At 54.7% G+C, this 15,011-nt stretch overlaps 1 protein-coding gene across 4 annotated transcripts in view; it reads right to left on the bottom strand.

Annotated features, from left to right (window-relative positions):
* Nucleotides 1-15,011, bottom strand: part of KCNT1 (potassium sodium-activated channel subfamily T member 1) — a 64,399-nt gene that overhangs the window by 11,256 nt on the left and 38,132 nt on the right. For 2 of the 4 annotated variants that reach the window (XM_062011647.1, XM_062011646.1), the window contains 16 exons: nt 9,609-9,688; nt 8,479-8,578; nt 7,444-7,500; nt 7,047-7,095; nt 6,474-6,533; nt 5,575-5,649; nt 5,146-5,229; nt 4,527-4,621; nt 3,860-4,040; nt 3,601-3,765; nt 2,648-2,784; nt 2,357-2,420; nt 2,129-2,237; nt 1,612-1,720; nt 1,047-1,196; nt 661-899 (listed from right to left, as the gene is read on the bottom strand). In XM_062011647.1, coding sequence (XP_061867631.1) covers nt 661-899; nt 1,047-1,196; nt 1,612-1,720; nt 2,129-2,237; nt 2,357-2,420; nt 2,648-2,784; nt 3,601-3,765; nt 3,860-4,040; nt 4,527-4,621; nt 5,146-5,229; nt 5,575-5,649; nt 6,474-6,533; nt 7,047-7,095; nt 7,444-7,500; nt 8,479-8,578; nt 9,609-9,688 — 1,754 coding nt within the window. The remainder of the gene's footprint in view (nt 1-660; nt 900-1,046; nt 1,197-1,611; nt 1,721-2,128; nt 2,238-2,356; nt 2,421-2,647; nt 2,785-3,600; nt 3,766-3,859; nt 4,041-4,526; nt 4,622-5,145; nt 5,230-5,574; nt 5,650-6,473; nt 6,534-7,046; nt 7,096-7,443; nt 7,501-8,478; nt 8,579-9,608; nt 9,689-15,011) is intronic. The other 2 variants (XM_062011648.1, XM_062011649.1) reach the window with 1 other exon arrangement.

Genomic DNA, 15,011 nt, shown 5'->3' with positions numbered 1-15,011 from the left:
TGGGGAGTTTCCCAGCAAGCAAAACCCAGGCACTGGGCTCCACTCATTACTTCCATCTCCCTCTCATTACTCTTTGCCAAAGGTCCCTCTGTGAACCAGCTGCGTAACGAGAGCACCGCCAGACGCTGCTCAGCTTTGGGGCTTGCTGGAGGATAATCTATGCAAATTGCTGCTCCTAAGTACAAATGCATAAATCATTTGCCTGAAATATCATCTGCTGGTGTAGCACAGGCTCCCCAAAAACATGCTGTCCCCAGCCACGAGCTGGAAGGAATGACTGGCTGCAGAGCAAACTGTGCTCGGCATCGGGCTGTGGATCATAAACGTGATTTAGGATGTGGACAAGGGCAATTCTTCAAGTCAGGGCTTGGAGGGTTTATGCAAATAGTGTTAATGATAATGGACATCATCAGTTTTAATAATGGCTTTTCAGTTTGCTGAGAGCACCCAGGGTATGAAGGAGGAGTGTGGCTTTGACTGGTGAGGCGGCTGTGACAGGGGATGGAAAGGAATTTTCAGTGCCTTCAGCAAAACCCAGCTGGGGAGCATGGCAAGGGGCTTGCAAAAAGCAAACTGAATAAAACCCAGCCTGGGGAAGGAAACAAAATAAACCCAAACCTGGGGAAGGGGATGGAGTGGTGTATGCAAGCTCCAACTCACCCATGCTGGCGATGATGCTGTGCACAGGCAGGCGGGACGGGCCGTCGTAGGTGCCTCTCCCTGCAAAGCCCTTCTTCTTCTGCTTCTCCTCCTGCTTGAAAATGAAGGCAGAGTTCTCCTCCTTGGTGATGTTGATGTAGAAGCAGGTGTCAGATGCTGCCATGATGTGCCTCGGGCCGGGGTTCAGCAGGATGCTCTTGTTGTCCTCGCGCCGGATGCCGATGAGGCACACGCCGTACCTGTGCCGGGAGCACGGTGTGGGCACCCACAGCTGCACAAAAGCCCCTTTTGGAGCATTGTCGCTGCAGAAAGGACCTTGCAGCACTCCCCAACCCCAGCCCTGACCCCCAGGCTGGCAGATAGCCCCTGCCCAGCCCTGCTCTCACTTCTTGTGTGCGTGGAAGGCAGCGTAGGTGAAGCTCTTCCCCTCGTACTCCATGAAGAACTTGCTGTCCCCCATCCGGATGTGATAGACCTCGTTGCCTGAGCAGCGCCCGTACATGCGCTGCCACTGCTCCGGGGACTCCTGGCCCTCCCTGCAACAACAGCAGCCTCATCATGCTGGGAGAGACCCTGTCGTGCTGGGGTTAGGAAGGATTTTCTCCCTGAGAGGGGTGTCAGCCCCTGTGCCAGGCTGCCCAGGGAGCTGGGGGAGTGCCCAGCCCTGGAGGGATCCCAAAGCCGTGGAGCTGAGGTGCTGAGGGTTAGTGCTGGGCTGGGCAGGGTGAGGGCAGGGCTGGGACTGCAGCAGCTTCAAGGGCTTTTCCAACCAAAACAATTCCATGGTTCTATGTTCCCCCCCTACAACATTGGCTTTTGCTCCCAACCTGTCTGAGGGTCTTGGGTTCCACTGTGCTCCCCAAGACCCCACCCCAGACCCCCATCCTCTGGCCCAGAGCAAGTTCTGCCATCCTCCCACACTGGGGCTGGGGCAGAGCAACACAGACTTACTGGCCACGGGAGGTGTGCACCAGCAGCGTGATGAGGGTGGAGGTGGCTGGGCAGACGCAGTTCAGTGCCAACATGGCATATTTGCACTCCTCCTCACAGACAACGTGATCTGAAAGGCAGAGGGGACCAGCACAGTGGGAAAAGGGGGATGGATGGGTTCCTCAGACAACAGTACCCAGGGATGTGGTAATTTTGGGTTGGTCCTGTGGGTTTGGTGTCTCCTCCTCCTGCCAGTCCAGGAGGGCTTTCAGTTGACCAACAGCCCACAGGGAACATCATGAATGGGATTAACACAGGCAGAAAACCAGGGATGAAGGCTGCAAACCAGCCCACTGAGGCCACCACTGCCACATCTACAGGGATACATGCCCAAGCACATATGGCATTGGTGTGCCTGCATGCAGCCCATCCCAGGGCAGCCCTGGGATGAAAACACCACTGGAAGTACCCATGATGGCAGCAAAGACAGTGCAGACCAGGATGCAACCTGTGCTGCCCACTGCCACCCCCCACTCACCAGCAAACTTGACGTGAAACTTGTTTTCAGGCTTTAAGATCTGAACGTAGAGAGGACAGTTGGGAGCAAAATCTTTCACAGCCCAGGCTCTCAGGATGGTCTGGTGGTCCTAGCCAAGGAGAAGAGCAAGAACTACTTGTCTGATGGCTTATTTTCCCCAACACTTCTACACCAGCTAAACTGCAAAGCACCCAGACTGTGACCGTGCCACCCCCAGCCCCAGCTTACTGCTGCTGTGCGGTCCACCTCGTTCCTGCTGCTGAGGATGAAGCAGGCTTCTCCATTGTCCATCCTGAAAGCACAGAACAACAACCCCATGAATTTCTTGAGCCAGCAAAGCATCTTTACCCATCAGGGTGCTGCCAGCCCCCTCTGACACTCCCAGCACGCAGCCCAGCGCCATGTATCTGGGCTGACACTCCCTGGGGACCCTCCTCTGTGGCTCCAGGGCCTGTGGGCAGCTCAGCAGCACGGCAGGACCAGCCTGGCTGTGGATGTGCAGTGTGTCTCTCTGCTCACTTGGCTCTCATGAGGTCCTGGTCCTTGAGTGCAGAGCCCTGGAGGTAGATCACGCGCTGAGACCACAGAGGGATCTGCAGGACCCGCCGCACCTGGATATCCATCTCTGTGGGGCAAAGTATCACCACGTAGTAGTCCTGAAAGAGAGAGGCTTTGGTGGGTGGGCAGGCTGGGGGACCCACAGACACCTGCTGCAGTGAGCTGAGCCATGGAGGTTTGCCTGAGCAAACAGGGCTTTGGGGCTGCTGGAAACATCAGCTCTGGTGCTGCTGAGATTTGCTCCTGGTGATGACACTCCCCTGCCCCTGCTCCAGGGTCCTCTGGGGCTCTTGGGACACACATCAGCATCTTCTCCACCCTGTCCTGCATAACAGAGCCAATGCAGGCACATCTGACCACAGAACTAGGAAAGAGCTGCATGTTCACAGCAAAGCAGAGCCTCTTGCTGTTACTGCAAGGAGGATATTAAAGCTTGGATAAAGCACAAGTGCTGGAATGAAATGCACATGTGAAACGTGCCTGTGATGCCCTTGTCCTGGGGAGCAGGAAAGGCACAGCCATTCACAAGGTCACTTATAACGTGGGAATACTCCAGTAGGAGCTGGTAAATCCCACTGAGGTTTAGCAATTGCATGTTCTGTGTCTGGCTGAGACTCTTTCATTCAGCAAAGACATCTTTATGTTTGGCCCCTCTTCAAGTGCTCAAGAGGTCTGGCCAGAAAACCAGGTGGATCAGGCAGAGAACCCCACCTCTGAGATGCTGCAGTTAGGTGGCCACAGGCTACCATTTCTCACCTCTCCTTGGCCAGTGCTGGGTGGTTTTTGCCTTACTCCTTGCCACAGCCACTGTAGCTGGGCAGGGCACTGCCCACCAGCAGCAACCTGGCCATGCCCAGCCAGGCTGCCAGCCCAGCAAGGGCAAGTGTTGGCTGAGCCACATGCTTGGTGCTCACCTGCAGACGTGGGTGGGCATAGAACTCGTTGAGGAAGTCCATGAGGAGATCAATCTTGAGGGAGCTGACACAAAGGACGACGTGCTTCTCCGTCTGGGCACGGTGACGGCTGTAGTTGCCTCCAGACTTCTGCCGCTCCATCCACAGGTAGACGAGCTCCTCGAACTGCAAACGAAGGCAGAGAGCTGAGGTGCCCATCACAGGGCAGCCCAGCTGCAGGCTCTGCATCCCTCTCCATCCTTGGCTGGGCAGGGCTGACCTGGAGGGGCAGCACGACCAGGGCGACGCAAATCATGATCACAACGAGGAGCTGGGAAGGCCAGATCTTGGGTGTCACATCTCCATAGCCCACAGTGGAGAAGGTGACAATGCAGAAGTAGAAGGACTTGAAGAGGGAGAGCTTTTCACCTGCTCTTTCCAAGTGCTGGATGCCACAGGTCCTGAAGGGAGGAAGCACACACCACAGGAGATGTCACAAGACTAGCGGTGTCTGATGAAGTCAGTGGGGAGCCCTAGAAAGCAACTCACACTACCTGACAGGGGGCTGTGGTGAGGTGGGGGTCAGTCTCCTCCCAAGTAACAAATGACAGGACAAGGGGAAATGGGCTCAAGTTGCCTCAGGGGAGGTTGAGATTGGAGCTGAGGCAGAACTGTTTCCCTCAGAGGAGTGTCAGCCCCTGTGCCAGGCTGCCCAGGGAGCTGGGGGAGTGCCCAGCCCTGAAGCTCTTGCAAAGCCTTGGGGCCATGGGTTAGTGGTGGGCTTGGCAGTGTTGGGTTATTGGTTGAACTTGATGTTCTTAAAGGTCTTTTCCAAGCAAAACAATTCTATGTCCATGGAGGAAATTTGTCTGTGGACTGCTGGGACACTCCAAGCTGGTTTTTCTGGGTGAAGAAGGTGGTTTAGTGAAATGAAGAGCAACACTCACCCCGTGAAAACAAGACACAAGAGGGTGCAGATGAGAATGAGAACCTGGTTGAACATGGCAGACTGGGTCCTTTGTATGGCTCGGTGCAGGTCGTTCTGCAAAGAGAGGAGAGGGCTCTCACCAGCTCAGAGAGGCTGAGGGTAAAGCCTCAAGTACCTCAGGTAAAGCCTCCTCCAAGTACCAACTGCTGTTTTGCTCTCTCCAGCAATGCCCCCACAGATGGAGGTCAGGCCTGAATCTGGCCCTTGAAAAGGGATTTGCATTTCTCTGAGCAGGTCTGGGCTCTGCTGCTGGGAAAGACAGCTCGAGTGGCCATGTGGGAATGTCTGGAACAGCTCATCCTGCTGCAATATCACATCCCAGGGACAGCTGGAGGTCATCCTTGTCAATACACAGCCAATAGTCAACATGGCTCAGACACTGAAGGGCCCCCAGCTCAGCATCACCCGCTGGGCAAAGACACCAGCATCACCCCTCCCACCAGCCCCAGCATGGCTGCACACACCCAGCAGCAAAAACCTGCTCAAGAGTGGGTGGCAGGCAAAGGTCTCCTTCCCAGCCACCTCCCCAGGGCTGAGGGATCTGGGGAGAAGGGGCTGGAATGCATCCAGGCACTCACAATCATGTTCTCCAGGGCATACTTGGCAAGCCAGCAGTTCAGAAACACGGGAATGAACAAATTCCTCAAAGGGGGCCAGAATATCTGTGAAAGCAACAGTCACTCAGAGGAAAATCCATGCTCCTTCTCCAAAAAAAAAAGGGCTACAATCAGCCAATTTGAGCCCTGTCAGCAAGGATCCAGCTCCAAATCAACCACCAGCCTCTGCAGAGGCTGCCAGTGGTCATGGTCCCACTCCCCCTGAGAAGGGAGGATGGTTTCTGGGATAATGCTCCAGAGAAAGGCATTACATTGAGAAAATACTGAAGGAAAAAGAAATCTCCTGCCAGCTTTCAGTACTTCTTTGAATACTTTTCTTTATTTCCCCTCCAAAACTACAGGCAGCTTTAACTTTTGTAAGCACTGAGGGTGTCACTGGGAAACACTCACCGTGATGATAAACGGCACCGTGTTGATCATCTCAAGGATGAATGAAATGCGAAAAATCTGCTCCCAGATGTTCCCCTGAGGAATTAAAACCACATCATCATTAAATAAGCTTAAAGATCTGCCAAAGGGGCAATTTAAAAGCTCCCACTCTGCCACAGACCCTGCTAGATGGGGGAAGGATGGCCAGAGCAGACAAGAGAAGCTCCAGTGCCTGTGGGACAGAGATGCTGTGCTGGTGGTGGGCACACTGGTGTGGGTAAAACCTGTTCAGTCCCTCCCACAGCCACAACATCCCTCTGTCCATCCCTGCTGCTGCCCAAAGCTGGGGGATAACAACACTTTGTGCAAGGATGGAGAATGAGAGTGACTGACCCAGACTGCTGTCAGTCAAACCAGGCAGGAGACACAAGGGCTGAGTCTCTCCTGCCAGCTGTCCCAGGGACTCTGAGAAGACACCATTTGTTAAGATCAGTTTTCTCAGCCATGTTTAGTGGCTTTGGTCCAAAGGAGTCAGCCTGTGCCCCTCCCTGCCTGGCTTGGAGTGGTGCCTGCTACCTCCTGAGGCAGCAGACCTCAGCACAAGCTGGAGTTCCAGTGCTGAGCTCAGCTCCAAGTCCTCAGCCTTAGGAAACTCAGTGTGCATCAATCTGTCCCCCTATAAACACTGAGCTCTTGTGAAAAGGTCTGAGATTCCCCAGCTCTGCTCTGCCAAACACTGATCCAGCAGCCTGAGGGGGAACGAGAAAGGGAAACAGCCACAGCCAGCTGCGACATCACCGAGACAAACATCCCCTCAGGAGGCTTCAGGCTTCAGACAGCTCAAAGAGGAGAAATGAAGTGATGCTGGGGGTCAGACCCAGGCTGCACATCACTGTCCATCGCCCACCTGGGACACTTACCTTGTAGCTGAGATAGATGAGCAGCATGGTCTCCAGAAAGCTGATTAGAGCTATGCTGACCTGCAGAGAAAAACAGGCTGTCAAGAGCTCGTTTGATGCATCAGCAGCCATGGGAGCTCTGCTGAGCCCTCCTGCCCTGTGCCACCAGTAGCCCATAGGTATCACAGACAAAGGCCTGTTTGTTTGCCTCCCCTGCAGCCCTTTGAGTCAGATGTGTTGGCCACACAGCAGCCCTGGGCAGCCCTGAGCAGAAGACAACAGGCATTCAACCCTCCAGCAAGCGACTCCCCAGGCAGCTGCCCAGCCCAAGACCAGCCCACTCCTGCTATAGCTGCACCCAGGCTGATGATTTTATCCTCCTGCAGCTTGTCCTCTGCTATCAGCCCCCAGGATTTTCAGCCAGTGCCATGTAGCTGCTTGCAGCACAAGCCCCAGCTCATTTTCTGCTCACCAAAGACAATCTGTTGCCCCTCACTGTGGGCAGAGGATGCCCAGGGACCCGCTGGCAGCAGAGCTCAAACCCCAGCTCCTGCTGTGCTCCCACACAGCCATGCCCAAGTCCTGAGCACTCACCTGCACAGCCCACAGTGGCATTTTTCTATCCACCCAGAAGATGTGTGACCTGCAAAGAAAATTCAAACTGGATGTAAATGAAGCCAAACTATCAGTGCCTTTACCCCCACAGAATGCAAATGTGAGGCCACCACTGACACAGCATCCAGCACAGGACTGGTACTGGTGTGTCTCACTGGACAGTTGGCTCAAGTAGCCTCTGCATGTAGGATAAGCCACTCTCAAAGGTGCAGCCACAACACTTGGCAACTGATTTGACCCTGGGAGGGTCCATGGAGCAGCCCCATGACCAAGAAACAGCCACAGACAGCTGCCAGCACCAGCCACGTCCATCACTGCATCCCCACACCACAGCAGAGCCAGAGCGAGCCTGGCACTGGAGCAGCTCCCAACTCACCAGTTTATCTTTGTGGACTGGTTGAACGCTGTGTAATTCTGCTTTTCGCATTCCCAGCTAGGAGAAGAGAAAGAGAAAGCAGGGAAAGCAGTCAGTGGTGGGGAGGGAGGAAAAGAGCTGCTGCCCTGGCTTCCCCGGGTTCACAGGGTGCCCTTGTCACTGTGTCCTGATGCTTAGTTCTCACAGCTTTGAAACCACTTTTGGGCCACACTGATGTACTTAGTAGTCTGCAGCCTTTACCAAGAGAAAATGCAATTGCTGAGTCTCCTGGCTCTTGAGGATAAAAAGCAACCCACCACTAAACAAAGCAAGGACACATTAAAAATAGGCTCACACACTGGAACCCAGAGCAAAGCTGATGCACATAATCATCTGTCACCTCAGGGATCTAAATGGCACAATGTGTTTCCTTCCCAAATGCTTAAATGGGATTTAACATGAGTGTCTTCAAGGGCATCAGCATTCAGAAGAGACTTGCAAAGCGAGGCACTGAAGGCATGAGCTCCTGCCTGTGTCTGGAGGCCACGTTACACCCCTGCCCATTAGAGCCAGGCAGTGCTGGGAAATGAATATGACCCTGAATTTCCCCCCCACCCCCTTTTCCCTGTGTGCTGTGCAGGATCAGGGTCTGCAGGGGCAGCAGAGCCCACCAGAGCAGCAAGTTTTGCCTAGACAACCAATTCAAACAACTGGGAGTGAGGAAAAGCACTCGGCATGAGCATCTGCCACCACATCCACAGTCCCTGTGACACAGGGCGAGGGAGCAGCCTGGCACTCACCAGCCTATGCCCTCCCAGGGGGAAGGAGCAGCCTGGCAGCAGCCTGGCACTCACCAGCCTATGCCCTCCCAGGGGGAAGGAGCAGCCTGGCAGCAGCCTGGCACTCACCAGCCTCTGCCCTCCCCATGGCACAGGGTGAAGGAGCAGCCTGGCACTCACCAGCCTATGCCCTCCCAGGGGGAAGGAGCAGCCTGGCACTCACCAGCCTATGCCCTCCCAAGGGGAAGGAGCAGCCTGGCAGCAGCCTGGCACTCACCAGCCTATGCCCTCCTCGGGGTTGTCGAGCAGCACACGGACGATGTAGAGGAGGCAGGTGAGCAGCTTCAGGGAGAAATTGAAGAGCCGGATCCTCAGGCCTGTGGCAGAGGGGGTCAGGCAGCACCCTGGGCACCCCACACACCCCACACACCCCACAGCACCCATTTAGTTTCCCATAAGCCCCATGAGCCCCAGGGCAGCACGCAAACGTTGCCCATACTTTGCCCAGGGGCTCTACACGTCCTCCCCTGTGCCACATATATAAGAGACTAATACAGAAAGAAATGATGATGAGTCAGCTCCTTGCTGACCCCAATAGACAGAGAAACGAGGAGCTCTAATGCTCCCCCCCACTAGCTGGTATCTGTTAAAACAGGCAGGACCACAGTGCACAGCTTGCAGGAGGAGGGACAATGAGCAAAAGGTGCTGCTCTATCCACCCTCCCTCCCCAGCCAGCTCATAGGATCACAGAATGGTAGGGGTTGGAAGGGACTTTTAGAGACCATCCAGCCCAAGCCCTCATCAGGCTGTTACTCCAATCAGGAGGGAGGAATTGATCCCATTTTCATTACAAACTGCCCGTTGTGCCGTGTTCCAGCTCTTTAACCAGGCAACAGGACGCAGGGAGGAAAAGCAAATGCGAGTTTATAAATGAAGGAGCAGACTCCCTCCAGACAGCTAATGACAGCTAGGAGAAGGAAAATCAAAACACCATTAGTCAAGGGCAGGCTAATCTGGATGGCTGAAGCAGCAGTGGGGAGCTCACAGCCACTGACCTCCCCGTGGGCACCGAGACCGTGGCGGGGCTGCTGCCTGACCCTCCTGGGCAGCTCCTGATGCCCACACTGCTCCCACAACACTTGTCCCAGCTGGTCCCTGTGCTGTGGCTGTCCCCAGAGAGAAGAGGTGCCAGAGCCATCCCCTCCTCCTCCCCTTGCAACCACAACTCCCCAGACAGAGCCGGCCAAGCCCCAACAGCAATGCCCAAGAGGCAGCAGCATCCCTGGGCTGGGGACACGCGGCAGGAGCCACCAGCAGATGGCAACGGCTCCTTGTCCCGGGGCTGCAGCCCAGCTCCCCAGCTCGGCCAGGGCCGGGTTCCCAGGAGCCCCTCCCTCTGCACTCACTCGATCGCTGGTTTTTGATGAAGAAAAGCTTCAGCCGCTCCTTGAAGGTGTTTTCATTCACGTAGAACTCGACCTGCACCCTGCAAGGAAAGTGCCCAGAGGAGCCCATCAGTGGGGTGTCTGGGCAGACCCAGAGCCTCCCAGCAGTGACTTCTGCCCACCCCAGCTGGGTGACTCCCACAGGCTCAGCCCCAGGGCTCCCAGTTGCTCCCACAGACCCAGATCAGCAGCTGTGAGCACCCAGACGTGGTGAGGTGGTGTATGGGCTGCTACCAAAGCAGCAGATGTGACCCATGGGGCCAGGGCTGCTCTGGGTTGAGGGGCTTTGCTTTCATTGATGTGCAGCCAGCTGACATCAGACTTGCAAACTTCTCCTTCCCCACATGCTTCAGGCTGTTCAGAACCTCTCAGGGAGGTGGTGGCCTTGGAGCAGGCTCTCCTAGCAACACTCTACCTGCTTCAACCCTCTGTGGCTGCAGCAGAGCAGGAGCTGGGGAGGGCAATGTCCCCAGTGTGCCCGTGCCCCGTCTGTGCCCATGTAGGAGCAACGTTCAGCATTAAAGCTGTTAAAAACCAAATTCAATCTAAAAGCAGAAAAATTCCCCTTGTTGCTAAGATACCACATTTGGCCATTCCAGAAAACCAGGGGAGCTGCCAACCACCTCCCAGCATCACTTGGCATTCAGAGCCACTGGTGACTTGTGGCATGGGGACAAGGCACCGTGGCAGAGAGCTGCCCACCGGGCACCTGGCAGAAACTGGCAGGGAGGTGGAACACAAACAGCCTCACCACTGCTGTGACCACCTCGAGTACTTTGTCTCCATCACTCCCATCACAGCCATCCTGCCAGTCCCCACGTGTCAGGTGGGTGCCAACAACAGCACAGACCCAGGAAAGCCTCCCCAGGGGTGGGGGTTGCTCCCCATGGGTGCCAGAGGGGTCTGGGATCAAGCAGGGGGTGAGGCTGTGCAGCCACAACCGCTCCCTGCTCAGCTCATCTGCCATCCGCCTCTCCTGTGGCTTCCTCGACACCTGCAGCCCTTTGCAAACTCACTCACTCACACCAGGCAAGGTTATAAATTTCACTCCTTCCTGCTAAGTGCAGGAGGAAAGGAGTTCTGTCCCAGTGCCTCAGCTTGAGACTTGGAGCAAGACAAAGTCTGTTCATTACTGTTACAGCTGACAACGGAGTGAAGTGCGATGAATTAGCCACTTCCCCCCTTTCTCTGGATTCAACAAGTCTCTTCAGTAAGTGCTACTATTATTACTGCTTTAACTGCTTGAAAGAGGTCATCAAGATCTCATTAATCAGGCATATCATCAAGCCAAGGCACAGAGCGATTTCCCAGTGACAGTCATTAACCCCACCGCCCCGTTTTGCCCGTGCAGCTCCTGTGCACACGTGGAGCCGTCCCCAGCCCAGGGTGCCCTGCCTGGCTCATGCCTCCAAAGCCTGATTTATGGGAAAGCAGCTGCTACTTGCTCTGACAACAAATATTTCCTGATGTTCGTGCTGAGCTGATCAGGCAGTGAACTGGGAAAGGGTTTCATGAGACCCTCATTGCTCAGGAGGCGCTTGTCCTGGTACCCAGCAGCACTCAGTGGCACTTCACAGCCAGTCTGACCAAATGCCTGGCATGTAAAGAGCATGAGAGCTCCTCAGGGCTTCTTGTGGACCCCTTGATCAGCTTGAAAAGTCAGATTTTTAATTTACAAGGCTCTTACATACAAAAAGCAAATGCAGAGAGAGAAACCCACCACCTCAGGCACAGTGCCTGGGGTAATATTTTGTATGGGATACGAACCCTCACACGGCTCAGCCATCAGCCAGGGACTGCTCTCTGGCTTAACCTCCCTTGGTGTGACACAGTGGGAACTCACTTGCAGCTGCAGGTCTGGCATGCCCTCTGCAGAGCCTGTGCCCTGCCCAGGTCCCTTGGCAGGATGGCACACACCCAGCAGCTCTGTAACAGACGTGACAATAACCAACAGCCTCACTGGAGCAGTCACCCACCTCTGATAAGAGATCTGGCATTTGTGCTGGTTTCCCTGCCAAGGGGAAGGATGCCCAGGTACAGCTGGCAGTGCTCAGCACACCCATCAGCAGTGACATGAGCACATTGCTCCTCACCAGGACATTTGACAGCATCAAGAGAAGAAAATGCTAAATCACAAACACAGCTGTGGGGCTTCACCAAGAACACTCCTCACCCCAAACATCCCCAGCTGGCAGCAAGGCCCTGATGCTCGTGGGTACCATCCAGCCAAAGGGACAGCTGGGGGTTATTGCACTGACTCTGGGGTGTTTACACCAGCCACACTCACTGGCACAAGAAAGGAGCAGGGAGGGGAGTGAGCAACCACAGACCCTGCTGCAGGGACCACGAGTGCTGGGGAACAAGCAGAATTGATGAGCCTTTGCTCAGGCAGCACGGTGCTGTAGGAACAAGCTGCCATAAATGCAGAGCTGCCTAAGCACAGCCTGAACACGTGTCAAAATGAATCCTTTCCAAAGGCAGACTTGGCAAATCAGTTATCTGTGTCAAGGCATAAATCAGCTGCCACAACTGCTCACCACACTGCATGCACAGCCTAATTGCTCCTTCTCATTAAAACTGCCCAGGAAATGTTAGGAACTGGCCTTCAGCTCTCTCATGAGCACTGGGCACCCCATTCATCAGAGTCCCTGAGGATTAAGCACACTGAGGAGAGGGAGACTCCAGGGAGCAGGATTCCTCTCCCAGACATTCGCCTCCGTGCCCAAGAAACAAACAGCAATCTAAATCTCTGTCGCCAGACAGATAGGTTGCTGAGCTGTAGCACTGCAGCCCACCTCGAGAGGAGCAATATAAATGCTGATAGATAAGAGAACTGAATGATTAGAAAAGATCTAACTTTTTATGACAAAGCAGCCCATGAATTCACTCGTCTTAACAGCCACTTGGAAAGCAACTCAAGCAGGTCTCAGGGGAAAACAAAGGTGTTTCTCACAGCAAAGAGGTGAAGAAACAAAAGCATGTAGAAAGAGCATGTTTCTGTGCAGATCAAGCTGCCTGCACCATGCTCTGGGCTGAGCTCCTGGTGCTGCACAGGACCCAAGACCTGCTCCAGTGCCGGCACCTCCTCTGCAGGCACCAGGTTAAGCCGAGCGAGTGCCGGCTTTTATCAGGCAGCAGCAACCAGCTGGAAGTATCAGAGCTGTTACTCCATTTCTAGCTAAGAGGAGGAGATTGTATCATCTAAAATGTACCCTTTAATTTTGTTGTCAAGAAGTTAACTTCAAATAACAATCAAGCTAAACTTAGATTGCATCATCACCCCAAAACAAAGCCCCTGACGGGCTCTGCCTTCACAGCAGCTCAGGCAAGCAGGTCCACCCAAACTGCCTCCTCCCTGCTGCCATGACCAGGTGGTCCCCCTGCCAGCCAGGCATATCCCAGAATCCCAGCATGGTGGGGACTGGAAGGGCCCTGCAGAGCTGCTGCAGCCCCAGCCCCGGCTCCAGCAGCTTCCCCTGGCTCAGGGGGCACAGGAACGTGTGCAGCTGGGGTTGGAAACCTCCTGAGGAGACTCCACACCCTCCCTGGGCAGCCTGGGCCAGGCTCCCTCACCTCAGCACCAAAGGAGCTTCTCCTCACCCACCCTTTAGGTATTGATCAGCATTGATAAGGGCCCCTCTCAGCCTTCTCCAGGCTGAACAGCACCAGGGTTCACAGCCTTTCCTCATCAGACACAAGTTCCTGGCTCCTAAATGTCTCCTCTTGACCAAACATCCCTCCTGCTGCTTGGGCAGCATGGTGCCAGCCCAGCCTGGGCAGCACAGAGGGTACAGGCAGGGAGGAGGCAGCACACTGCTCCCCCTCCTCACCCCAGCTGAACCCCCCTCAGGCTGCCCAGACAATCATCCCAGCACAGTTTAGTTACAAGCACTCTGCTTGGAAGGGTAATTACTGCTATTATGCACTTCATAATGCCTGAGCAATTTCATTTTCTTTGTGTGGTTATTTATTGTACTTTATTAATCTAAGATCAGAGACAACTCGTTCTAAGATGATGAGCTACCCCTCCCAAAAAAGGAGACACAATAGTTTGTTTGGAAGAGCACAAGATGCCAGAACAGGATGAGCCCAGCCTGGCTCAAAATAGACACGGAGGAGCACAGCCCTGACTCCATACTTGCACCTTCCCCCAGAGAGCTGGGGACAAACACATTCCCTTTAATGACAAGTCAGCCACAAAAACCAGCAACTCACATGCAGCCCCACATCAGGGCAAACCCACACAGGCAGGGACAGGGGGGACAGAGATACCCCCAAGCTCTGTGTCCCTGGGAGACTTACATGGGCAGTCGGGCTCAGGCAGGTCCCCTCCTGTCCCTGGGGCATGTGACAGCTGCTGGGCACGGGCTGAAAACTGAGCTGGCTCCAGCATCCCCCAGCCAAGGGAGCAAGTGGCCACCTCCTGCCCCAGGACACTGCTCAGAGCCTCCCCAACGCCCTGCTGCTTTCCCAAAGAAGGGTTTAGGCGCCCTGGGTGCTTTTGATCCATTTTTTTAAAGAGACACTTGTTGCCACGAGAAGCATCTCTTCAAATAAATAACAGCTCTTGAGAAACAAGGAGATATCTGAGCATCCCCCCACAGCCCCAGCCCTCACTCACATTCCTGCTGGCTGGGAAATGCCATTTTTGTCCCAGGAAATTTCTGGGGATGCAAACAAGACTCCAGAGATACTGGGGGAAAAAAAAGAAGCCAAAAAAACCAACAAGAGCCTCAGAAATCTGTGCAAGATGCAGCTGTGCCGAGGCAGTGCAGTCTCAAGTGAGACCCCACTGAACCTCCCCTGCTCTGGCTCAGCCTAGATGACAGCTCTGCATCCTCCATGCAAAACCACTTGGGTCAAATACACAAAAAACGTGGCTGTGGCCAAGTCTGGAGATAAAGAAATGTGCTGATGGCCCAGGTGGGCTCATGGGCATGTGCTGTGGGTACCAGATGCAATCCTGAGAAGCTGGAGGTGAGGAGCAGCACTTGGAAGTGCAGATCTGCAACGTTTGCACTCTCAGCATCCAGCAGTACAAGGAGCAGCAGAGGACACTGTGCCAAAGGCTGCCCCAAGCACGGCCCTTCACTCAGCCACAAGCCTGGCACAGAGTAGCTGGTGGCAGCACAGTCCCATGGGACAGCAGGGCAAGTTAAGCAGAGGCCAAAATCCTTCCCAAACAACCCCTGAACCTGCCAGCTTGAGGCTCAGACACCTGCTGATGCAGCCACCCAGACACATCCCCTGCCTGCCCTTCTTTCTCCACTTGCCTTGGCAGTGACAGGAGTTTGGGCACAGAAGCTCCAACAAGACATTGACTGGGCTTTGCATACTGAGCATCACCTCTGTGATCTGTGCATT

This window comes from Colius striatus, chromosome 19, assembly GCF_028858725.1.
Source record: "Colius striatus isolate bColStr4 chromosome 19, bColStr4.1.hap1, whole genome shotgun sequence".
Lineage (NCBI taxonomy): Eukaryota > Metazoa > Chordata > Aves > Coliiformes > Coliidae > Colius > Colius striatus.
Note: the sequence above shows the minus strand (reverse complement) of the source record. Positions and strands in the feature narration are given on the sequence as shown.